The sequence below is a fragment of the Neopsephotus bourkii genome, unplaced genomic scaffold (genome assembly GCF_033783945.1).
Source record: "Neopsephotus bourkii isolate Nb327-2 ecotype Australia unplaced genomic scaffold, CSIRO-AGI_Nbou_v1 NB_1250, whole genome shotgun sequence".
Lineage (NCBI taxonomy): Eukaryota > Metazoa > Chordata > Aves > Psittaciformes > Psittacidae > Neopsephotus > Neopsephotus bourkii.
Window position 1 is genome coordinate 821915 of NW_026901735.1, and position 23856 is coordinate 845770.

General features: G+C 40.0%; 2 protein-coding genes across 5 annotated transcripts in view; one reads left to right on the forward strand and one right to left on the reverse strand.

Moving 5' to 3' along the window:
* Nucleotides 1-1725: 1725 nt before the first annotated feature.
* Nucleotides 1726-9498, reverse strand: NDUFAF5 (NADH:ubiquinone oxidoreductase complex assembly factor 5). Of its 3 annotated transcripts, none has more exons than XM_061364756.1 (11): nt 9248-9498; nt 9115-9155; nt 8801-8864; nt 7990-8037; nt 7787-7890; nt 6703-6742; nt 4655-4765; nt 4132-4192; nt 2756-2839; nt 2334-2416; nt 1726-2208 (listed from the first exon to the last, which is right to left on the reverse strand). In XM_061364756.1, exons 1-11 carry the CDS (start codon nt 9488-9490, stop codon nt 2122-2124), a joined length of 966 nt encoding a protein of 321 aa, XP_061220740.1. In that variant the 5' UTR covers nt 9491-9498; the 3' UTR covers nt 1726-2121. The 3 variants fall into 3 exon arrangements, with proteins under 3 accessions (XP_061220740.1, XP_061220738.1, XP_061220739.1); XM_061364754.1 differs by having other exon boundaries at nt 4655-4852; XM_061364755.1 differs by lacking the exon at nt 7990-8037 and having other exon boundaries at nt 4655-4852.
* A 51-nt stretch (nt 9499-9549) lies between these two features.
* The window catches only part of ESF1 (ESF1 nucleolar pre-rRNA processing protein homolog), a 31644-nt gene continuing 17337 nt past the window's right edge, over nt 9550-23856 (forward strand). The window contains exons 1-8 of one of the 2 annotated variants that reach the window (XM_061364757.1): nt 9550-9593; nt 11889-12567; nt 13301-13689; nt 14478-14591; nt 15387-15487; nt 16983-17135; nt 18708-18822; nt 19778-19916. In XM_061364757.1, coding sequence (XP_061220741.1) covers nt 11889-12567; nt 13301-13689; nt 14478-14591; nt 15387-15487; nt 16983-17135; nt 18708-18822; nt 19778-19916 — 1690 coding nt within the window. In that variant the 5' untranslated portion in view covers nt 9550-9593. Of the gene's footprint in view, nt 9594-9694; nt 9718-11888; nt 12568-13300; nt 13690-14477; nt 14592-15386; nt 15488-16982; nt 17136-18707; nt 18823-19777; nt 19917-23856 lie in introns of those variants that run through there. The other variant, XM_061364758.1, reaches the window with a different exon arrangement.

Genomic DNA, 23856 nt, shown 5'->3' on the forward strand with positions numbered 1-23856 from the left:
CCATTAGCAAACCACATTCTCACTTACTTTACGTATTCCATCTGTGGAACACAGAATCAAAGAACTGTAAATCCTTCCTTCTGTCTCTTAGTTAAGAGTCCTTCGAACAAGTACAGTAGAAGCACTTTGACAATTAACATTTACTCAGCACATTCCATCTCCTCATCCCCCTAACGTATCTGAGTCATGACCAGCAGCTCAGGTGACTGGAAATTAACCTACTACGGCAAAAACGCGTAAGTCACAGTAATTTGACATGCAAATTCATCAAAACCTACATGTGAGAAACCAGAGAGCTCCTCTTTGAAGTAAGTGACTTTTATTTAAAGGCAGAGAAGATCTGCAGAGAAATGCAGTATCTTGTATTGACAACTGATGTATTGGGTTAGATTTAGTCTCAAGAAAAAGGGCTGCAGTTTATCAGATCACTTTCAGCCTCTCCCCCTTTTTCCACTTTTTGAAGGAAAATGCAGGATGAACTCGTTCCCCTTGAATAATTACAGGATCAGCTTATAAGCAAAACCAGGGCAGAATATTCCTACCCTCTTTATGATGTTTTGTCCCTTCTCTGCCCATTTCTAACTTCAAGTCAAAATAGATAGACTGATCGATAAAATAAACCCACAAATTGGGCCCTTCGATTGATTTTCTAACCAGCTGAGTAGTACATGAATGGTTTCCTTTTAAACAGCATTTCTGTAGTTTGAAAACTGAACACTGGTTAAGCAGCAAGAGGTAACTTTAGCATCTGTACTAGTCTTTGAATTATAATTCAATAACCCTTGACAGAACATGAAGGCTTCTGCCTACCTTTTCTATCTGGTCTGCGCCCCATCATTCTGTCAAACTCCACCTGCTGGATAATCTTAAAGCAAGCCTACAGAAGCTTTGGTTTCATCAGTATTGATGCAACACCTAGACACAATGATAAAACTGATTGAACAGCATACCTGATTATCTATTTTCCATGCTTTTTGTTTCTTACATTCTCTGTAAGTACTACAATCAGGTGAAAACCCTGGGTATTTTTTTCTGAGCACCTCAGGTTAATGGGCCATATTTGTAACTCGTATCAATTTCTGGTAATGCAGTTATATATGGGGAAAGTCATAGCTCATGAATGTCACAGCTAAGGAGAAAACAAAAAGTACACTTCACGCTTTTCAGCCTCTGATAGCAGAAAAGCAGAAAGTAATGCGTAAATGGAATTTTAAACTAACATTTAAAATATCACTTAATTTTTCAAATGCTATGAGATAAAAGAATAGGCAAAAAAAAGCCATGGAACTCAAAAAGGCATACCAACTCCTGAGAATGCCAGTTCCAAGCCAATTAACTCATGTGGTATGTACCCGTCCATCTGAGTGCTGGATGACTGTTCTGCTTGCTACTCCTTCCAGTAAATTAAGTCAAATCACAGTATGTACATTCTGTTAGAGCTAGATTGGAGCATCCAAGTTTCTTTACGGCTGAGCTCTACTATTCATGCACAGAAACGTTTCTAGCTTTGGGAGTGAAAAGGTCCTGGATTTGAGGGCTGTAGGTGATGTGCAGCAACCCAAGATACTTTTATCATACAGAGCTTACTTAACCACTCCCTTATACACAACTCAAACATTCAAATTCTAAACAGTAACTGATAGTAACTTCTTACCCATAATTTAAAACTCATAAAGCCCATAATAATTTAGATTTCTGTATTTGCAGGTATTTTCTCTTACCGAATGTCTTATAAGTACAACTCTTTATTACAATCTACCATCTTTTAGGAATGATTAAAAACACGCAGGGTAAAATACACTCAAGACTCGCAAATCATACCTGGCACAGTCTGTGATACTGAAATACTGGAAGAGGCATTACATTTGAGAACAGTAATTTAATCCAGACTCAGGAGAGCATTTATTCTTTGAATACTGCTCAAATATTTCTCTAGAACCAAGATATTAACATAATTTTACACAGCTGATGTTGTAGCATAGGCAATACAAAACAAAAAACTCCTGCTGTGTGCAGATAATCATCAGTTCAGAATGTTGTCACAAAATAAGCTCAACTGAAGACTATCTGCAATGAGAAGTTTTATAGCTGCTTCAAGACAACTATTATTTCTGATGAAAATCATTTTTTTTCTCTTGATACAAATCCACCTAATTTTGAGAGATCTCCAAATGAAACTGTTGCAGAACCTCTCTTGGCTGGTTTTGCCTAAGGAAAAAAGAAGAAAAAAAATAGGGCTGATTTTAAGTTACAATATTTTACAAAAAGCTTTTAAAGCATCAGTAATTAAAAAAAAATACCTTCAAATAAAGAATAGTTCAGTATCACATTACCTGTGATTCATGGAATTTCCAGCCAATCATGTAGAAGATCTGAAACGTGGCAGGTACTGAGCCATCACTATTTCCATACATTTCTGTTAGGGCAGGAAAGGAGGGAGTTAAAAAAAGGGAAACAGAGTATTAATTCTAAGAAATCCTTAGTTCTCAGAACATTAGAACCAAGAATGACATATTCATCATAATGACACTCAGTGAAAGATTTGGGACAATAAAAATATCTCATACTGGTGCACCCCATAGTTCAAATCCTGTCATGATAATTTAGGTTAAAAATACTTGTACAATTATGGCATTTTGTTCTACTCCAAAATGCTGTTGCCTTTCTTCCCCCCCTACAGAGAGGTCAGAAAAAGAGACAAAAAAAATATGTTCTTAAAGTAATTTCAGTAATTTATTACATCTCAAATACTTACCTTGGTATATTGCAGCAGCTGCTAACATTGTGTCCCTGTGTAGCAGAGGTTTTCTATTCCAAGAGCAATTACTCTCCCCCATACCTAAAAATATGTGTTAGCTTTAAGAAAAAGAAGATACAGTATATGCCATGAGTTAAGTGTCATGCACCTATGACAGACTTATACTAAACCAAAGTATAGAATCCTCTGAATATCACTGTAAGAGAGAATAAATTGCAAATAATTAGGTTAGTTTCTTACCTATAAGAATCCAAACCTTTTAATGCAAATGCTTTGCAATTTACAGTTTGCATTGTTAGGAATTATTCCAGATGATGACTTCTCCAGCCCAAGTCTACAATCAGGTTTTCTAGTATAAATTTATATATTCTAGTATATTTATAATTTTTAAGCACAAGTGTTTATTCAGACACCACCTATGCACCTTTTAGCAGATAAGCATCAAAATTGCCAGCCCATAAGATTTTCAACAACGAATGAAATAATCCTAATTCTAATCTCTTTAATCACTTCCTGCATCTGAATGTTTCTGAAGAGAATGGAAGTTTTATTTTCATTAAGGAACTACTGTAAACAGCAGCTGATCTAGATCCAAGAAGATACCCTAAGCTGTCCTGGAAGTTAACAACTAACTGCATATGAATGACTACTTTACAATCCATGACAAAGGCAATCACAACAGTAACTCAATTGTTAAGCATCTCAATTTTTGTTTGTCAGCAGACTCCAAGTTGAGGGTCTATTTATTCTCATTCCAGAGCAGTTTCCTGAATGTCCTGGTAATTAGGAACGCTCATAGGAAAAGTTGGTATGTGGGATACATGCTTCTGTGTCCCTTGCAGGGCTCTTCAGCAACTTACACTGAACAGGCTCTCAAAGAACGGGAATACAAGAGAAGCAGAAAATTGATAGCAGATCATGAAGTAGCAGATCTTTTAGCTTCTGCTTCCCAACACAAATCTACTGATAGGGATAATCTCCTGACTCACTGGAGAAAGGGCAAAAAAGGTAGTATTTCCACTGTAACAGTAAACTTTATTTAATATTTAGTTACATTTTTTAAGGAAGAAGTTTCTTATGATGAGGGTGGTAAAACACTGGCACAAGTTGCCCAGAGAAGCTGTGGATGCTCCATCCCTGGCAGTGTTCAAGGTCAGGTTGGACAGGGCTCTGAGCAACCTGACCTAGTTGAAGATGTCCCTGCTCACAGAGGGGGGTAGAGGACTAGATGACCTTTAAAGGTCATCTAAACAGATTACTTTATTTAGAGGATCTATTCTGTGATTTGGACTTAAGAAACACACAGTGAAACTCTTCTATGTCTGCATCACTGCTAAAGAAAACATTTTTGTTTTCACAAAGAATATACTTGCCTTGCAAGTCTTCCATAACTTCAAACAACCCTGGGTAGTTGACTTGAATTTCATCAGTATCCTAAAAAAATTGAGAAGCTTAGTTTTAAGAGCATATCAAGCTAAAACAGTCTCATTATGTTACCCTTCAGTGCTGCTACCTGCCACTTCTGCTCAAACCATTTATTTCTCAGAAGAATACACTGTCTTAACATTTCTAAAAGTTGTTTAGTAGCCCAAAGGCAATCAATTTTTTAATTGAAATGCCATTATTTTCTTCTTGGTTTTAGAGGAAACAGCAGAAGTGTCCAAAGGCTTTTCAAGCAGGTCTAACATTTACTGACATTTCTCCAAGATCATCATCCAAATTCTACTGGGCCACCAGCCAATGATCCACTTCAGTTGGTTTCATTAATCATGGTGAAGCTGAGAACAGAGGCAGTTCAGGCTATTTCAGAGACTTATTGAGCAAGGTGCATGACATGGAGAAGGAAGCAGTACATTACTAAGACATTAGTAAATAGCAGCTCTCATTTATAATTACCACAGTCAGTGTGTTAAAGCCGGCTCTTGACAGCAGATGTCCCAAATCAGAGACAGCAGTGAACGGTGATACATGGGGAGAAAATCCTCCTTCTCTTTCCAGCTCTGCTAGCTGCAAAGAGCAACGAAGCTCATACAGAGTGTCTCCTCCAAACATTGCACCAATGAATACTCCATCTGGCTTAAGAACTTGGTGAATCTACCACAAAGACCAAAATACAGAATGTTTTTTGTTATTAAGCCTATGTAAGTAAAGCATTTTTAGGTTGTAGGTTTTTTAGTTAACTTAAAATTAGTTATTATATTAATGTAACAGATTCTTAACATTAACTGTATTCCACAAGGCAGCTTTTGGTAACGTTGTGAGATATATGTCTGAAAAGAGTCTATTTGTGCTTAGGAAAGACTGACTCTACAGAAATCACTCTTGCAGTCAGGAGCCACTAAATGTACCATGGAAATCTACAGTAAAACTATTTTCAGTAGGATAGTCCTGAAACAATATCCTCAGTTAAGTTTCCTTCTGAAAATAAGGTAGATCAAGATAGCTCCTGCTTACTTTTACTAAGAGCAATAAAAATACTTTTTAACGGCTTATGAGAAACAGAGGCCTTAGTTTCCAGTAGTGATTTTCGCATTTCTGAGCGCACAACAGAGTAATGCAATTCTTAATATCATAGAACGGTTTGGGTTGGAAAGGACCTTTAAGATCATACAGTTCCAACCCCCCTGCCATGAGAAAGGACACTGTATTATGTCTAATATGGTCTAATTATGCCCAATATTATGTCTACTATAAAGGTCGACACATGCTAGGTCTATTTTTAACATCAGGACTCAAGGTTGACAAGCTGCTTTCAAGTCTGTAAGTCCCAGCCCCCTTCCTACTGAGAAGGCCAATTAAATTCATGCTTTGCTGTTTCTTTAAGAATCAGCAACGATCCCTGGTTTAGATATCCAGAAGAGCCATATCACATGATTGGGCTAACAAGACAGAAAAAGCTTCCAACAGCTTACCTTACTGACTTAAACCAAAAATCCTCTTACACTGGTTTTCAATTAAGTATTAATCAAGCTACCTTTTCTATATTAGTAAAGAAGCCTTTAATTAACAGGTAAGAAATTTAAGCATTTGAAGGCAGTTTCCTTTAGTCAAAGCTAGTGGTCCCAAAGTAAGAAATTAATATTCACGACGAAAGTTGGCCAAGAAACCCAGCTGCCTCCCCTTTGTGAGACATGATGCATCAGTTATTTTCACTCTAGGGGTAAATATATTTGACACTCCAGAGAACACTTAAATTCCAGAGAAAATGCTATCTTTCTTTTCTTTCCAAATTCTTCTGTTTTTTTAAAGTACTGAGGGCATTCCGATTTCTATTACTTCCATAATGGTAAGGTACTCCTGTTCTTAACAGGAGACACAACAGCACTGTAATGACTAACCAACGTAAAATAAAGGAAAAGAAAGAGCAGACTGGTTAAAATACCCTTGCTCTTGCTCCAAAGTTAGGTGATTTGAAACAAGTTTTCACCTGCAAGAAGGAGCTGAAATAATCAAAAAATCAGATTCTTCCAGGAACAGCTTCCGTTTTCTGCTCTCAATGAGTATTTTGTTCATTTCAAAATCAAAAAGCCTTTATTTGATTAAAGCTGTATTTTAAAATAAACAACTGAGACATAAAAATAATGCAAATTCCATATACCAGTTCTGGAGAAGTTAAGACTTAACTCTTGTATGGCAAGTAGTAAGAGCTAACACACGCTAAACATCAATGGCATTACCTCAGTTTACATTAGTTACCATGATCTCAGCTCTTGAGACTATAAAACATTTTACAAACATGTTGCCTCACAGTTACTTATTCCAAATTAATTTCAGACACTAAATAAGTAGAAATATCAGCTGATGCTCCTCAAACTAATAAAAATATTGGAAAAAAAAATCACTTGTGTACAACAGGAGTTATTTCTGTGCCTTTTATTTAAAGAAAACCTGGAAAAATGGAATGCTCAGATGTTGACTTTTAGTATTAAAAACCAGTTTCTTACCTCTCTAAACGCTTTGGGAAGGTCATTCACCCAGTGTAAACTGTAATAAGAAACACACATGTTTTATAACTGCATTTTAATAATGCAAATAATTGTTACATTATTGCAGTATGCCTCAAAATCCAAAGCAACAAAGCAATTCCTCAAGCTGTTCAAGTTCTGAAAATTTATACAAATAGTTTTTTTTTTGGAAACTGGGAAGATGCAAGTCCTGAAGTAAGACTGTCAAAATGGAGGGAAGAGAGAAGCTATGTGCATCCTGGGCTGCATCAAAAGGAGCATGACCAGCAGGTTGAAGGAGGTGATCCTGCCCCTCTACTCCTCTCTCGTGAGAAAGCAGACCTCACTTGTCTCACTCGTGAGACCTCACTTGGAGCACTGTGTGCAGTTCTGGTGTCCTCAAAACAAAAAGGATATGGAAATGTTGGAACAAATCCAGAGGAGGCCACGAGGATGATCAGGGGACTGGAGCACCTCCTGTATGAAGATCGGCTGAGAAAGCTGGGGCTGTTCAGCCTGGAGAAGGCTGCGTGGAGACCTCATATCAGCCTTCCAGTATATGCAGAGGGCCTATAGGGATGCCGGGGATGGACTCTTCATTAGGGACTGTAGTGACAGGACAAGCGGTAACGGCTTCAAACTTAAACAGGGGAGGTTTAGATTGGATATAAGGAAGAAATTCTTTGCTCTTAGGGTGCTGAGGCACTGGAATGGGTTGCCCAGGGAAGTTGTGAATGCTCCATCCCTGGCAGTGTTCAAGGCCAGGTTGGACAGAGCCTTGAGTGACATGGTTTAGTGTGAGGTGTCTCTGCTCACGGCAGGGGGGTGGGCATTAGATGATCTTAAGGTCCTTTCCAACCCTAACTATTCTATGATTCTATGAGTCTTGAAATCAAACAAAAAAAACCCCAAATCAGTAAGAACCATAGGGATAGCATTTTTTCCTAATGTACACTCCTATTAACTATGCACGTGCATTTCTTACTATTCATCTTTCTCTTGTTTTTTCCTTAAACTTACTCTGGAAAAAACATTATTTAACATCTTTAACCAAGAAATTAATTATAAAGAAATTAGCACTTACCTTAAACTACTAACAACAAGATCAAATGTATCTTCTTTGAAAGGAAGGAATTCCTCATCAGCTACAACGCTGACTGTAGGGACTTCAGATTCCACAGCATTCTTCTAAAGTTGGGTTACAAGAAAAACAACATCAGAAACTCGTTACTTCTGCCTTCCAGTATTATGGAATTGAAGCACATCAGCATCCAGAAAACTACTTACTAAGGCATTCTCTGCAATATCAACTTGAATAAGTTTTTCAACTGTGTCCTGAAAGAAAATTTAACAGGTCTATAAAATATTTAAATTGTTTATAAATTGACATTAGGAATGTTTCTGAATGCTTACACAAGTTTATAATGAGTTATAAGGAATCTCTTCAACACTTGTTAAAAACTCTATATAAAAGTAGAAAGCATTTTTCCCCCTAACGTAGTACGTAGTAATTTTTCCCATTTACTAATAGCTGAGATAAAAAAATCATAGAATTTGAACCCATCACCCCTTGTCCTATCACTACAGTCTCTATTATAATAGAGTCCCTCCCCATCATCCTTGTAGGCCCACTACATTAACAGAAATAGAAATAGTAATAAAAAAATAATTCTGTGATTTTAGGTCTAAGTTCCATCAATATAAACCATGGATGAGCAACCAGTGAAGTGCCTTTACCTACAGTGCAGCTCATGAAGGGTAAATTGTTCACTGCTTAAAGTCTCCATAATGATACTTCTCTTTAACAACTAAGGGCATCCAACGGACTGATAAAAAAGCATACATATCCGTACTCAAGACTAAATGTTAACAAATACACAACTGACAGCTTCCCTTGCACTACCGTTTGTCTAGTCTTCAATGACAATAAACACAGTATAACTGCCTACATGAGGCACATCTTTGAACTGTATCTGAACTATGAGTAGATTTACCTCATCAAAATTCAGAGGATTGCTTTAAATTATAATAGAGACCCATTAGCAAAAAAAAGAATACATACTTATTTTAAACACTTTTCAATACGAAGAGCCAGTACCTTCGTTAAATGTTGAGCTATGTAACCTCTTCCAGAGCCAACATCCAAAGCAAGCGGAAATGTTCTGAAGTATAAGTTTAACAACATAAAACCAAGAGTTAAAGCTATGTCAAATTTTAGGCTATAGTAAGTTTTGTCTGCCCATGTCTCAATGTCTTTCTGAATCGAACACATTGCGCGCCCTCCCGTGGTCACCGCTGCGAGGAAGCGCAGGGAAAGGCGCTCACAAGGAACGTCTGTCCCCTCGGCCGTGACCCTGCGGCTGCGTGTGAGGGACAGGGACCGATGCCCGCCTCCCCCGCGGTGCGGCTTACCTGGGGATGTCAAACACCCTGTCCGCTATCCTCCCGCCGACCTAAGGGGAAACCCGCCCGTCAGCGCCCTAGGGCGGCCCCCTCCGAGCCCCGCCGCCGCCTCCCGCTCCGTGCCGACGGGCCGCCCCGGTACCTCCTCCCGCAGGTAGTCGCACTTGCCGGGCTCGGCCTGCAGCGCCGCCCAGTTCTTCTGCTTCCGCTTCAGCCGCCGGTCGAAGGGGCTCAGCGCGCCCGAGCCCGATGAAGCACCGGGAGGAGGAGAAGCGGCAGCGGCGAGTCCTGCTGGCAGCGCCCAGAGCCGCCGGCAGCCGCAGCCCCACAGGCCCAGGAAGCCAGACCCTGCCAGCCACCGCGTTCCTACGGCCACAGCCGCCATCACCTCAGGCGCACGGCCAGCACACGCGCGGGAAAGCACCCAGCACCCCGCTTCGCCTCTCTCCTCTGCGCATGCGCACTGCAGCCCCACCGCCGTCTGAGCGGTCGGGAGTGGTTTGTCCTGCTGCGGCCACCGTAGCGCCGTAGGAAGCGGGCCGCGGGGGACTGTGGGTGTCTGTGGGAGCGTGGAGCCGGGCTGTGGGCAGAAGGCAGCGGCGATCGTTAACGGTTGGTGGGGTCCGGCTGGGCGCTCCGGGAAGCGTCTGTGGGGCCTTCTCCGCTGCTGGGCTTGGGGAGGGAGCAGGATGCCATAGCGGGCCCCTCGGGGAAGGCCGCGCTGCTGCCTGCGCCGGAGCTGCTGGTGAGAACGGCCTGAGCTCGCCGAAACGCTTGTCCTCTACCTGGCGGCGTTTCTGATCGGCGCTTCAACTGGTAGCGAGTTTCCAGTTTGCCCAGGCAGCCAAGAAGGCCAACAGCATCCTGGCCTGTGTCAGCACCAGTGTGGGCAGAAGGGCCAGGGCAGTGATTGTCCCCCTGTGCTTGGGCACTCGTGAGGCTGCACCTCGAATCCTGTGTTCAGCTCTGGGTCCTTCCCTACAAGGGAGACATTGAGGCGCTGGAGCGGGGCCAGAGAAGGGCAGTCGAGCTTGTGAAGAGTCTAGAGCACCAGTGTGATGGGGAACGGCTGAGGGACCTGGGGGATTTAGTCTGGGTAAGAGAAGGCCCATGGGGGGCCTTATAGCTTCCTACAACTGCTTGACAGGAGGTTGTATGAAATGAGGTCAGTCTCCCAAGTAACAAGCAATAGCACAAGAGGAAACGGCCTCAAGCTGCACCAGGGGAGGTTTAGGTTGGATTTTAGGAACAATTTTTTCACCAAGAGGGTGCTCAGGCGTTGGAACAGGCTGCCCAGGGCAGTGCTGGAGTATCACAGTATCACAGTATCACAGTAGGTTAGAGATTGGAAGGGACCTCAAAAGATCATCTAGTCCAATCCCCCTGCCGGAGCAGGAACACCTAGATAAGGTTACACAGGAACGTGTCCAGGCGGGTCTTGAATGTCTCCAAAGAAGGAGATTCCACAACCTCCCTGGGCAGCCTGTTCCAGTGTTCCGTCACCCTCACTGAGAAGAAGTTTCTTCTCAGGTTTAAGTGGAACCTCTTGTGCTCCAATTTGTATCCATTACCCCTTGTCCTTTCATTGTTTGCCACTGAGAAGAGCCTGGCTCCATCCTCGTGACACTCCCCCTTTATATATTTATATACACTAATAAGGTCACCCCTCAATCTCCTCTTCTCCAAACTTAGAGACCCAGCTCCCTCAGTCTTTCCTCATAAGGGAGATGCTCCACTCCCTTAATCATCTTAGTTGCCCTGCGCTGGACTCTCTCCAGCAGGTCCCTGTCCTTTTTAAACTGAGGGGCCCAGAACTGGACACAATATTCCAGATGAGGTCTCACCAGGGCAGAGTAGAGGGGAAGGAGGACCTCTCTCGACCTACTAACCACCCCCCTTCTAATACACCCAGGATGCCATTGGCCTTCTTGGCCACAAGGGCACAGTGTCGGCTCATGGTCACCCTGTCGTCCACCAGGACCCCCAGGTCCCTCTCCCCTACACTGCTCTCTAACAGGTCGTTCCCCAGCCTATACTGGAACCTGGGGTTGTTCCTGCCCAGATGCAGGACTCTACACTTTCCCTTGTTATATTTCATCAAGTTATTCCCCGCCCAGCTCTCCAGCCTGTCCAGGTCCCTCTGGATGGCAGCACAGCCTTCCGGCGTGTCGGCCACCCCTCCCAGCTTAGTGTCATCAGCAAACTTGCTGATAGTACACTCAATTCCCTCATCTAAATCGTTAATGAATATATTAAATAATACTGGTCCCAGTACCGACCCTAAAGTCATCGTCCCTGGAAGTGTTCAGAACTCATGTGGATGAGGAGTGTTATGGTTTAGTGGTGGACTTGGCAGTGCTGGATTGATAGTTGGACTTGATGATGTTACGGGTCTTCCAACCTAGCTGATATCATTAGGATTCTATATACCCTAGGCCCGTGAGAAGTATAAGCCAGAGGTCTGGCTTACAGTGAAACTGCATGAGGTCCAGTTCGGGATTGGTGGGGAATCACTTCAGGCTCTGTCTGCAGCAAGTGTAGTCTTTTTAGTTGCATATCCATTATCTGAGGAAGCTAAGATTTGTTTGTGGCCAAGATTGTGGTAGTTACAGGATTATTTGTGACTCATTAAAACACCATATTTTTTTTACGTAAAGAGCTTTCTAGGTATAGGTTAGAAATCTAAGTTTGCTTAGTTAATTTGTTTTTTTTCATTGTGTGTCCAAATCTGTGTTAAACAAGTTTTTTAATCACAACTGTTTCATTTTGTTTTCATATTGTAGATGTCCAAGTCTTCAACAGCATCAAAAATGTCATCCCAGCAGGAAATATTGAGCGATGGGCGCTTCAGCTGTGTTACCAGGGATCCCAGGTTTTGGGAGATGCCTGAAAAAGAGCGTAAAATCAAGATTGACAAGCGATTCAGAGCGATGTTTCATGACAAGAAGTTTAAGCTGAAGTATACAGTGGATAAAAGAGGACGTCCTGTTAACTATACTTCCACAGAGAACCTCAGGAAGTTTTATGCCCTGTCAGAATCTGACTCTGATCTTTCAGAAAGTGATGGTAAAGAACGTGCTAAAAAGAAAATAAAGAAAAAAAAGCCTAAATGTCAAGGAGAAGCAGATTCTGCAAAGCCACTTGGTGATGTTCAAACAGACAAACAAGGGGTGGACCAAACGTGTGAAGCAGAGACAAAGCTAAATAATCTTAAAGATGAAAGACAAAAAAAGACAGCTAAATTAAACTTGAAAGAGGACTCTAAGAAAACTGCAACAGAAATTAGTGGCTCTCAGGGAAACAAGAGCTTTTTACATAAAGGGGAAAACAAGCAAGGAGATGCATCAGGAGGAAGATCAATTTCTATTCAAACCAAGCAAAACTCTTCACAATCAAGTGGTACTAAATCCGTTAAAGCTCTCCAGAAGGACAGTTCTGTAGGAGGAAAAAGCAAAGAGCCAGGTTAGTTGTTCAAATGCCATTTACTTGAGTGTTGTTGCCTTTGTTTTATCTATGGAAAAACTTTTGCAAGGTCAGTCATGAAATAACTGACTCAGATTCAGTGCCGCTGGAGAAGTGGAGTTGGTCAGCTCTTTGTCAGCGCTGACTCTTCAGTAAGGTTTCAAACTTCTGTGTCCTCCTAATTGCTGGAGCTGAAGTTGTTGGTTAGTTAAAAAAGGAAATGTATAGTAGCATATAGACTGCTGTGTTTATCAAACTGAATAGCGAATATAAGGTCTTATACCATGAAGGCTTAAGCATATCAAGGCTTGAAGACTGAGTGCATAAAGATGGCAACATCAAACCAGTAATATAAAAGGGTATTAGCAAGAACAGGTGACTTAAAGAAACTTTCTTTATGTTGCTTGTGCATTCATGTAGCCTGTTACTGAAATCTCATTTCTGCCTGTCGATTCTACACATTTGAACAGAATAACAGAATAATATTTCACCAGAAGTTGCCATTGGTAATACAGTTGTGGGCCTAAAGAGTGATTAGATTAGACAAGCTGAAAAACCGATATCGATGATTTATGTTGTTGGCACTTCCCTGATGTAATTTGTTATTTCATCGTTACACATTTCAGGGGTTCTGTAAATCTTTGTGGTAAAAAAAGAGGTTCTTTTTTTTTGTCTTTGTAAAGGATCATATGCAATTCCAACATAAAAATAGTTGTCTCATGTTTTCTTTCAGTGACTGCATACACAGACACCTGCAGTCAAAGTGATATTAGTAAAAGACAATTAGAGGAAGATATTTCTGCAAGTGATGGTTTTGAGCACGCAGAATCGGAGGAAGAGGAGCCTGAAGATGATGAGGAAACAGGGGAAGAAGAGGAGCCAGAAGATGATGGAGAAACAGGCGAGGAAGAGGAGCCAGAAGATGATGGGGAGACAGGGGAAGAAGATAGTGATTCAGAAGATGATGAAGAAAGTGACAGTGGGCCTGATCTAGCTAGAGGAATAGGGAACATTGAGACGAGCTCAGAGGATGATGAGGATTTAAATGACCTCTTTCCAAAGGAGCCAGAGATAGAGCATTCATGGCGTGAGCTAGACAAAGATGCCCTTCGTGGAGATGAGGTAACAGTACTTCATGCATGACAAGTTGATATATGACAAACTCAGTAATGTATGCCATTATGAGTTATAAACATCAGAAATGTATGCTGCATTATAGGCCTTCACCTAGGAAACCATGAAAGTATCTTTTGTAAAGGTTTTTCAGCCTTTTAGTTACAGAATGCAAGGGATGATGAAATTGGCTGAGAATGGGACTTGCAGATTTCACTGGTGTTTCTCCTCCCCTCTAAGCAAAGGCTGTCTGTAAGTGAAAGAACAAACAGAACTGAGCTTTTTGGAAACCCCAGAGTTTAAACAGTACCTGCTTTTGTTCAGTACTGATTTTTTTAAAACTTTTTTTTAATATTTGATTTTTTTTTAGCTTATGCTTTAAGAAGTTAAAGAATCATTAGACAGTGAAGTAGGACTTTAAAACCAAGCACTATTAGTGTGCAAGAAATCACAATGCTCTACTACTGTTACAGTACTATGATCCTAGTTGCTGTTGTGACTAGCTGTATGATGATAACAAAATTCTGAGTGCTGATGTTGTAACTGCACTCCTAAATCTGAGATTGGAGCAGTCCATTCTGCAATGTTTTGCTGCTTATGTCCTTTTTACCTGCCCTGGTGATTGCTGCTTCTGGTTTTTGCTTAAGTGGAAGAAGTCTTGGGGAAAATGCTACTTTTATTTTCTCAGTGCAGTGTGTTGCTGACTTTGATTTTTACCCAGGAATTGTGATTGTGTATTCCCCCTAGTAATGGGGAATTAAACCTGAGAATTTTATGCCGTTTTTTTCTCTGTTCAGGTTACGAGTAGATTGGCAGTTTGTAATATGGATTGGGATAGGTTGAAGGCAAAGGATTTGCTGGCTCTATTTAATTCTTTCACGCCCAAAGGAGGAACGGTATTTTCTGTTAAGGTAAGACCTGATTTCTAAAAGGAGAACTGGCTTGTACTGTTTTAAAAAAGATAGAGACAGCAAATTAGGAACAAAGTAAGACAGTTCTGTGAAGAACCAAATGAGATGTTAACACGATAAATTAGAAATTGTGTTGCAATTTAACCTGCCATCTAATAAATGTGCTGCTTTTCAGCAGCAGGCATGTGTTTAGTATAATTGGAACCTGAGGCGGTTAACCTCTCGTGTTTATGAGGTTGTCTCTAAGTGCTGTTTTTGTGAGACTAACAGTGGAATTCTCAAACTCTGGTAGGAGGAGACTACATTTCCTTGGCTAGTTCCATTTTTAGTGGTCTTTGTGACAGGTAACCCTGCCTTAAATCTGGCTATTTCTAAATGCCCAGCCCCTTTTATCATTGCGCTTCTTGTTTCTCACCACCTTTGAGTTATTAATAAATTGGTCAAATTCTGATCAGTTAAATTATATTTTCCCATTTTTAGTGTCTGCCTCCAGCTTTCTGAGAAATGTCAGTCAGATCCTCTTTTCTGACAAAGGGCCCCAGTGAAATGAGTGAAGTTAGGGCTCCTGCTCTTCATCTGTCTCAAATTATTCACATTCCTAACAGGCAATTTGTTTATCCCAGTGTCTTTTCTGTAAATTAAAATTAAGAGGGTATTAAAGTTTATGGAACTGAGCCCATTACTGATTCTAGATTAAAAACATTAATCCTAAAGAGCTTGGTGACATATTTTTTCTGGTGGTGTGCATCATGCTGCTGCAGTTAAAAATTTACTTCTGTGTTGTTGTATTTGTAGATTTATCCTTCGGAGTTTGGAAAAGAGAGATTGAAAGAGGAAGAACAAAAGGGACCTGTGGAACTGTTCGATCTTCCAGAGAATACGACAGAGAATGATGGGTAATAACTTATTTTCAATTGAGAGTACAATGTGTGTAATTCTCAGTGAAAATCCCAACCAAATCCAATTTCCAAAAGTATGTATGTGGACATCTCCTGTGGATACCTTAATTTTATAGCTTTTTTTCAAGGGGTGTTTTATAACTGGCCCTGGTTCATTACCATCGCATTGGATAAATGCATTATGATCAAACTTCAGAATATTTGCTTGTTGATAAGTGATTCAACATCTTGATTATGTAGCTCCTTGGAGTAATAAACGTAACAAATGTGTGTAGAGCTTAATGTAGCGTTTCTTCTCTACAGATTGCCATTCATTCAGTGAACTCCCTTTGCTTACTGTCATCATTCTCATCTGTGTAATCGACAGGGATCTTAACTTAGGGCAAGAATTCCCAGATCGAGTTTTCTTGAATGCCACCAGCAGCAGTTCTGGCTTACTAGGCTGAGTTCATCAGGCCTACCATTGTCCAGGCTTCCTCAGTCATATCTTTTTCCTTTTATTCTGCTTGAAGGTCTTGTTTGAGGGAACTTGAGAGGTTTTGCTTTTATATTTTCCAGATGTTTGGCAGCCTGACCAGTGCCATTTTTGTATAATACATCCTGTTGAACTGCCTTATATTTGGAAAATCTGGATGCTTCTAAAATAACTGCAGTTCTCTCTTAAAGAATGTCTCTAGTGTATCGGGGAGGTGTATGATGAGCTTGCAGTGAATTCTGAAGTCAGCTTCACTGTGTGCATCATGACGCATGCTGAAGTGTTAGGTTTACTGCTCAGTGGGCTCTAGAACATCTGGAATACAACAAACAGAAGTCCAGAGATAACCTGAGTGATACCTGTGAACATACCATTCAAATTCATGGGACAGGTCCTCACCCCTGCAATCTCTCTTCTGTATCCTTCTACCAATTCATCTACTTCTCACTTTCTTCTTCTTTGCTTTCTCTCTTGCTGTTGTCTTGTGTGACACCGCTACCTCTGCTATCCAAGCTAGTTTCCCAGTTCCTTTCCTTACCCATACTGCTTTACGACTTATTACTCCTACACTGTCTCTCTAGCATGAGGATCTGCAGTCCTGTCCATACAGACTCAGCTTCTGTTAATGTTCTTAACATATACCCTTACTTATGTAGGAACGTCCTTTTTATCAGCCTTGTTAAGAGACAAGATACTCGCAGACAACTTGATAGGAACTATTAAACATTACCTTAAATGCTAATGGAGGTGCTACTCTATGCCCTGTGCAGGGACTTTAATGTGTGGGAAGCAGACTCACATACATAAAATGTACACTTAATAACACTGAGTGAATTAGTCTTTTTCCTTGAGTAAAACAGAAAAGATACCGGTGAAACTTCATGCTGTTTAATGTCTAATCTTATTAGAAGATTAGGAGAGTGTTTGGTGCATATTTTGAATGAGTTGAATTAAAATATTTTGCAAATGAAAAACTAAAGCCAGCTCAATTGATGGTGGTGTTTTCTGCTTTTACAGGCTTTACAGGGAAAAACTGCGGGAGTATCAATTTAAGCGACTGAAATACTTCTATGCAGTGGTAGAATGTGATTCTCCTGAAACAGCCAATAAAATTTATGAGGAATGTGATGGACTGGAATTTGAAAGTAGCTGTTCTTTTATAGACCTGAGGTAACTCCAGCAGTGCCTTTTTACATGTTGGGTTGGGAGAATTAAAGCCAATTTAAAATAAAGTATTTTCTTATTATTATATCTATTTCAATATTTATTTGTTATTTTGTGTATTATTTAATTATTATATTATAACTATTTTATATTATTTACTACTATATATTATTTATTTTAATTAAATACTCAGAAGAGTAAATTATGTTGTCTTTATTCTGTAACCAAAATGAGATGAAAATCAATAGGGCATCAAGCGAGGTATTAGCTTTCCCTTTGATTCTTTGGGGGTGTTTTTTAGTTCTTCCTGAGCATTTTTACTGGAAAACAGGAAGCTTGAGAGGATCTCTGTATAGAGAGGCTCTTCTCAGAGAAGTCAGGTAAAACGTTCTGGTTTCATCTTCAACTTTTTGGTACAAGGAAGTAAAGTGGTAGGATTTGGAAAGCAAAATAACATCCTGCTTTTGGTTTGTTTGGGTTTCCTTCACACTCTTTTTTCTTTCCCCAAGGGTCCAGAAGTATCTTTTTCAGGTTCGCATACCACAGAGGATGAACGTTGCTGCTGTTGTCACGAAGCTGCAATGCTAACCCCTATGAATGAGCTGGAAGCTCTAGTATTTCAAAAGTCATGTTTGGGAAGGAAAGAATTCTAACTTATGGTTGTGCTTTACTGTTAGTATTTCCTTTTGTCCAAACCAAGACTTCCAATCTGAGCAGAAGTTGTTACTAAATCATAATAACTTTCCACAGAAGCTGGCTCTGTTTGCTGGGACCTGTGTTATGGGCACTTTTGGAAGTCAGAAATGGTTTCTTGTTCGAATAAGTTTCTAGAGGAACTTAATTAATTTCCTTTGAACCATTTTGGAGAAGATTATCTCTGCCACATGAGCATGTAACTTTTCATGCTTTTGAACATAATGGTTTGCAACAGACATGGCTGTTCAGGAAAAGCATTGGAGAATTCTAATTTTGTACTTTCCTATATTTTAATGTCGAGTAGCATTCATCACATTACATTTGCAGTGATTTAAAAAATAAGAAAGAGCCCAAGTAGTTTCTCATGTAGTGTACAAAGGGCTGGTGTTTTTTTCTGCTACTTCTGTTGTTACACATGACTTGGGTCTTTTTAACAAGTTCTTTTTCCTACTAATTGTAACACAAGACTTTGCTAAAGTGTTCTGATTTTTTTTTTCCTCTGTTTCCATATTCTACTTTATTCACTTTCTTCTTTTGAATTTTTAATACTGAGCTTCCTGAAAAGATGGTTCTTAAAGAAAACCACCCCAAACCCCACCCCTGACCCTGCTAATACCATGCTGAATGTTGTTTAGTTTACTTCCCCAGCATGGTGGTGTTACACACTGAAAGCCTGTGGAATAGCTGTGCAGAAGCCAGGCAGTTAATCTTACATGTGTGGAGTATTTGTCCATTTCTCATGTTTCTTTTTTAGTCTTACCAGCTTTTTCTTTTAGCAGATTCTTTTGTGCTGATGTACCGTACTTATGAAAAGCTTAGACGGTTTATACTATGTCATTTCTCAGTGTATTTGAATAATAACACATTTTATTTGCCTTTAAGATTTATTCCAGATAATGTTACATTTGATGATAAGCCAAAAGATGAAGCCTCTGAAGTGAACGTAGCTATGTATAAACCAAAGTACTTCACATCTGCTGCTATGGGAACATCAAAGGTATCTTTGCAATGTTTTTGTAATGTTGTTCTAATTTGTTTAGTTTTATTGTCAGCTTATAAATAAGTCATGGGGAAAAGATTCCTGAATATCTTTAGGATTTCAAAATAAAGACATCAGACATGAAAAGATGTAAGCATTTTACAGAGCCTCAAGTTGCAACCCCATAAATAAGCTCGAGGTTTGGATTTTAAAAGAGATTTGGCTTCTTTGTTACAAATTAAATGCTATACTTTGACCTCGTTATACCTCCTTTACAAGTTCCACATGGAATTACTTTGCTATTCATAGTTAAATCTTCTAATTTGCTATTTATGTGTAGCACAACAAGAGCCTTTTTGGTGGTAGTGCCAGGCTTAAACAATTGCCTTCTTTCCTAGTAGTTATTCATTCCTACTCTCTTATGTGACAGCCAAAACTTCCATGTGGCCAGGAAGTGAACTGAATTGGAGAAGTGATTGGTTGAGAAATAAGTAGTTTCTGCTGTATCATTTTTCAGTCAGATTTGTTTCACCTCCTGTTTGAGGGTACAATTGCACAAACACTTCTGTTGTCCACACTGCAATCCATGCGTGATTCCAGGAATGAGTTGCTGCTGGAAAAGGAAAGGAGTTGATGCTGTGTCAACACCAGTATCCGCTGCCACAAAGGAGATTTGGCGTACAGGGATTTTGTGTTTTGTGACCTGTTGTTACAGAACCCTTTGGTGCATGAGGAGATTTCTTCATTCTTTCTTGTAGTTAAAACTCCTTGAAACTCAATTGTAGAGCAAGTTCCAAAAAGGTGCAGTTGAATTTTAGTACATTGTTGTTATACCTCACTGTTTTAGAGAACATCAGTAACAGGTTTGCATTGCCTCTTAGATGGAAAGCCTCAAATAATTTTCCCTAAAAAGAGAGTTACAGTGTCTAATTTCAGTGTTTCAGCTTCTACAAGTGGCATTCTTATTTTTAAGGTAGATATCACATGGGATGAGACAGATCATGAACGAGTAACGTCACTTAGCAGGACTTTTAACAAAGAGGAACTTCTTGACATGGATTTTCAAGCTTATTTGGCTTCGTCTAGTGAAGAGGAGGAGGAAGAGCAGCAAGGTACTTTCATTAATGTTGTCCACAAGATCATTAGTTGCAGTGTTTAGAACACAAGTTATTTGAATATGTAAATTCCCTATCCTTAGAAAAGGCTTTGAATTTTGCTGTCTTCCATAGGGACAATATTTTGCTCATTGTATAAAAGCTGTTGTCAGGTTCTGCTGTGAAAATAACCTACCTTCCCTCCAGAGCTAAACATCTCTGAAACTGACATACGCTTACTTTCTCTGTGGGTGACTTAAAGATGGAGACAAATTTCTGGTGAGCACATACGGGATTTTTGTCCCCACTGTTTTCAACTAGGAAATGAAAGGATCGATGGCAGAATATGAACAGATTGACAGATGCTAAACGTTTTTGACAATACTTGTGAGTTGGGCATGCTAACATGAAAGCTGTAGAGTTCTTTAAATTTAGTGGAACTTGACAGCCCTTTTTTATTGCTTATTTTGTGTGAGTAAAATACACTTTTCTGGTGTTCTGTATACACGGTAAGAAAACACACCTATGAGTTTTTCAAATAGTATCTCTAGAGCCATAGTTGAGATTCATTTTTAAGTAATAATCACTAGTGTGACCCCAACGTTACTTCATTCTTTTTGAAGACAAAGTATATTAGTTGCATTTGGAGTTAACTTACTCCAAGTTTAATAGACCTGTTAGTGAGAATTGGGAGTTTAACTTTAGTATTATCATCACCTTAGCTTTGAAAAAGCTCCCTGGTTTTCATTTTTTGGACTGCAGAATCTCTACATGGTGCAGTTAATGTGTCATTAAACCAAGCTTAATGATTATAATTTGAGTGATTAAAGTAGCATCAATTATGGCATATTTTCTCTATTGCTGACATGATAAATCTGTTAAAGAAAAGCTGCTTTTTGTTGTACATTTGCATGATTTATGTAGAGAATGTGGTAGCTATTCTCTTCATTCAGTGCTGAATGAAGATCTACTGCCTTTCAGTGAAGTCTGAGTAACACTTATCAAAAATTGCGAAATGGTGGGGGTTAGGAGTTATCCTAGTGCTTGAGCTCCTGAATAGCTGCTTTCTGAGTAGGAGCTTGCACCTCTTGAGTGTAAAATCATTTTCTTCCCCCTTTTTTCCCCCTCCTACCCCTCTTTCTTTTCTTCAGGGTACCTTACAATTTCTTTGTCAGATTCATCAATCTCTACTTTAATCTCTTCATTACTGAGATAAAATTATTTTCAATAGAACTGGAGGAGCTTCCTTTTCAAACGAAAAGTCCTGGTTTGAAATGTGAAGTGGTTCATGACTAATGAATTAGATACAGTGCTCACTGCAGAAATCTATTTATAGGTTAATATACTGTTTGTCCTCTTCATGGTCCTCTTGACATATGCTAAAGCCTCTGCAGGGCAAGGGGATACTGCAGTAGCTGCCCTAAGACTGTGCTTGTTGGAACAGCCTAGACAGGGTGTTGAATGCACTCCAGATCTTAGAAGGTCCAGAGGGAGATGTGGATGTACAGAGCTTCTTCACTCCAGTAATAGCTCTTGAGTAACTAGGGGGAATGTGAATGGCAGTGTAGAAGAGCTGTGCTACAGGCCTTCTGATATGCCTAAGCTATAGGTCTTAGATAGCAAGGGAAGATGTAAGCAGCAGAAGATATTTAAGGGAACTTTGGAGTGTAGTAGTGATGTCTTTCAAGTGCTTTTGACTCATGTACTAAAGAATACAAAGAGAATGACATCTAACTTCATAAGGTACATAAATGTCTGTATGGTGCACCAATATGTAAATTCCTGGATTACCTTGCTTGTTTTCAGTCTAAAATTCAGTCTGCTCTTAATTAATGATATGTATAACCAAAATTACAAGGCAAAGAAAATTTCATTAAGCCGTAATCAGGTCTTTCAAACAGCATCAAAAGGAGCATGACCAGCAGGTCGAAGGAGGTGATCCTGCCCCTTTTTTCTGCTCTCATGAGACCTCACCTGGAGTATGGTGTACAGTTCTGGTGTCCTCAACATAAAAAGGACATGGAACTGTTGGAACAAGTCCAGAGAAGGCCACGAGAATGATTAGGGGACTGGAGCACCTCCCATATGAAGATCGGCTGAGAAAGTTGGGGCTGTTCAGCCTGGAGAAGAGAAGCTGCTTAGAGACCTCATAGCAGCCTTCCAGTATCTGAAGGGGGCCTATAGGGATGCTGGGGATGGACTCTTCATTAGGGACTGTAGTGATAGGACAAGGGGTAATGGGTTCAAACTGAAACAGGGGAAGTTTAGATTGGATATAAGGAGGAAATTCTTTCCTGTTAGGATGGTGAGGCACTGGAATGGGTTGCCCAGGGAGGTTGTGAATGCTCCATCCCTGGCAGTGTTCAAGGCCAGGTTGGATGAGGCCTTGGGTGATATGGTTTAGAGCGAGGTGTCCCTGCCCATGGCAGGGGGGTTGGAACTGGATGGTCTTAAGGTCCTTTCCAACCCTAACTATTCTATGTTAAAATTGATCTGTACTGCAGTAAAGCAGGTAGCTGCAATCAAAGATGAGTTTGGAGCGTGCAAAGGACATTGCAGATTTTTCTGGTTATAGAGTTGGGAAATCTGGCAGCAAACTCAGTTTGGCAATATCTTGTCAGGGTTACTGTCCATTTGTTTCTCATCTTACATAAGTGCACACTTATCAACTGCTCCGTGAGCTTTAGTTTCCCGAGTAATGCTTAGTAAAGTATTTAACTAGGAGCAGCAGATGCAGAGGAAAGTATTTCCGGCTTCTATTATCTACAAGGCGACCACCAAGTTAAAGAATAGCATCTGTAATAGGGTGGTGATGAAAGCAAATGTCTGGATGTGAGCAACACTTCAGAAATCTTAAAAAGTAAACTAACATTGCTGGGAAGGAAAAGAATCTGACCTTAAGTAATCTTACCACACTCATAAATCTTAAACCTGGAAATGCCTAGATTCTACTGGTTCTGAAAGTAAGTTATTCATAGAGGAATTATGTTCCTCTAATGTCCTCATTACGTTCTTGTCTTGAACGTGTTCCTGACCTTATTATCCATTCAGTTACGTGATACAAAGCAGGATTCCATCTGACAGCGTTCCATCCAGCAGAATTATGTGGCACTGTGCACGAATGGGAAAAATTAATGTCAGCTGCTTGAATGGGAATGTAGGAGTGTGATAAGAAGCAAAAAAATGTCCTGGACTTTTATTCACTTTTTTTTAACTTATTAAGATATTTTATTTATAAGCAGGGTTTTGCTGGCCCATTCTAACCTTTTTTTTAATGGAATTTTTTAGCTTAAAATATGCACATCATGAATGTTAGTGTTACCACCATAGAGCAGTTCTGTAATGTCAAGTATTTCAGTGACCTGGTAGGCTGTGGTTCATGGCACAAAGTATCCTTTACAATACCTCTGGATTTTCTGGTCCTGTTTGTTCAAGTAGGAAGCGTTTGTGGCATGCATCAAGTCCATAAATGCAATTTTGACCATGAGCACCAGTGACTTAGTGAATGGCAATTTAAATGATGCTTCAAATTAAGCATTATGGGGTTTATGCTTAAGATTTTGTTCTGATTTTAGTTTGGGTTATTTTAATCTTTGCAGAGGAACATCTTTTCTGCTGTTCTGCTTTGCACAACACACAGAATACTGGCGTAGACCATATGACAAAATACTTCTAGCAGTGTATTTGTAGTTACTTGTTCCTGATGGTATAATTGTAGAACATCCTGAGTTGGAAGGATATCCGTAAGGATCATTGAGTCCTGACTTTGCATGGGGAAACCTGAAAATTAAACCATATATCTAAAGGTTGTTCAGGCACTTGTTGAACACTGTCAGGCTTGCAGGGAACTCTGTAGAGCCCTCCCTCCCTGGAAAATGTCTTGCAAAAAGATGTCTTCTGTGATATGGTTTGATTAAGCTTATTTTAATTACCTACCCCAATGTTTGAACCTGTTATC

Bases quoted from the DNA above. Each gene is read 5' to 3' on its own strand.
- NDUFAF5 (XM_061364754.1), bottom strand. From the start codon at position 9,490: ATGGCGGCTGTGGCCGTAGGAACGCGGTGGCTGGCAGGGTCTGGCTTC. The intron at 8,038-8,800 runs GTACTGGCTCTT...ATTTTCTTTCAG, and splicing joins TAGCTCAACATTTAACGAAG to GACACAGTTGAAAAACTTAT. The intron at 2,840-4,131 runs GCAAGTATATTC...ACATATTTTTAG, and splicing joins AGTTATGGAAGACTTGCAAG to GTATGGGGGAGAGTAATTGC.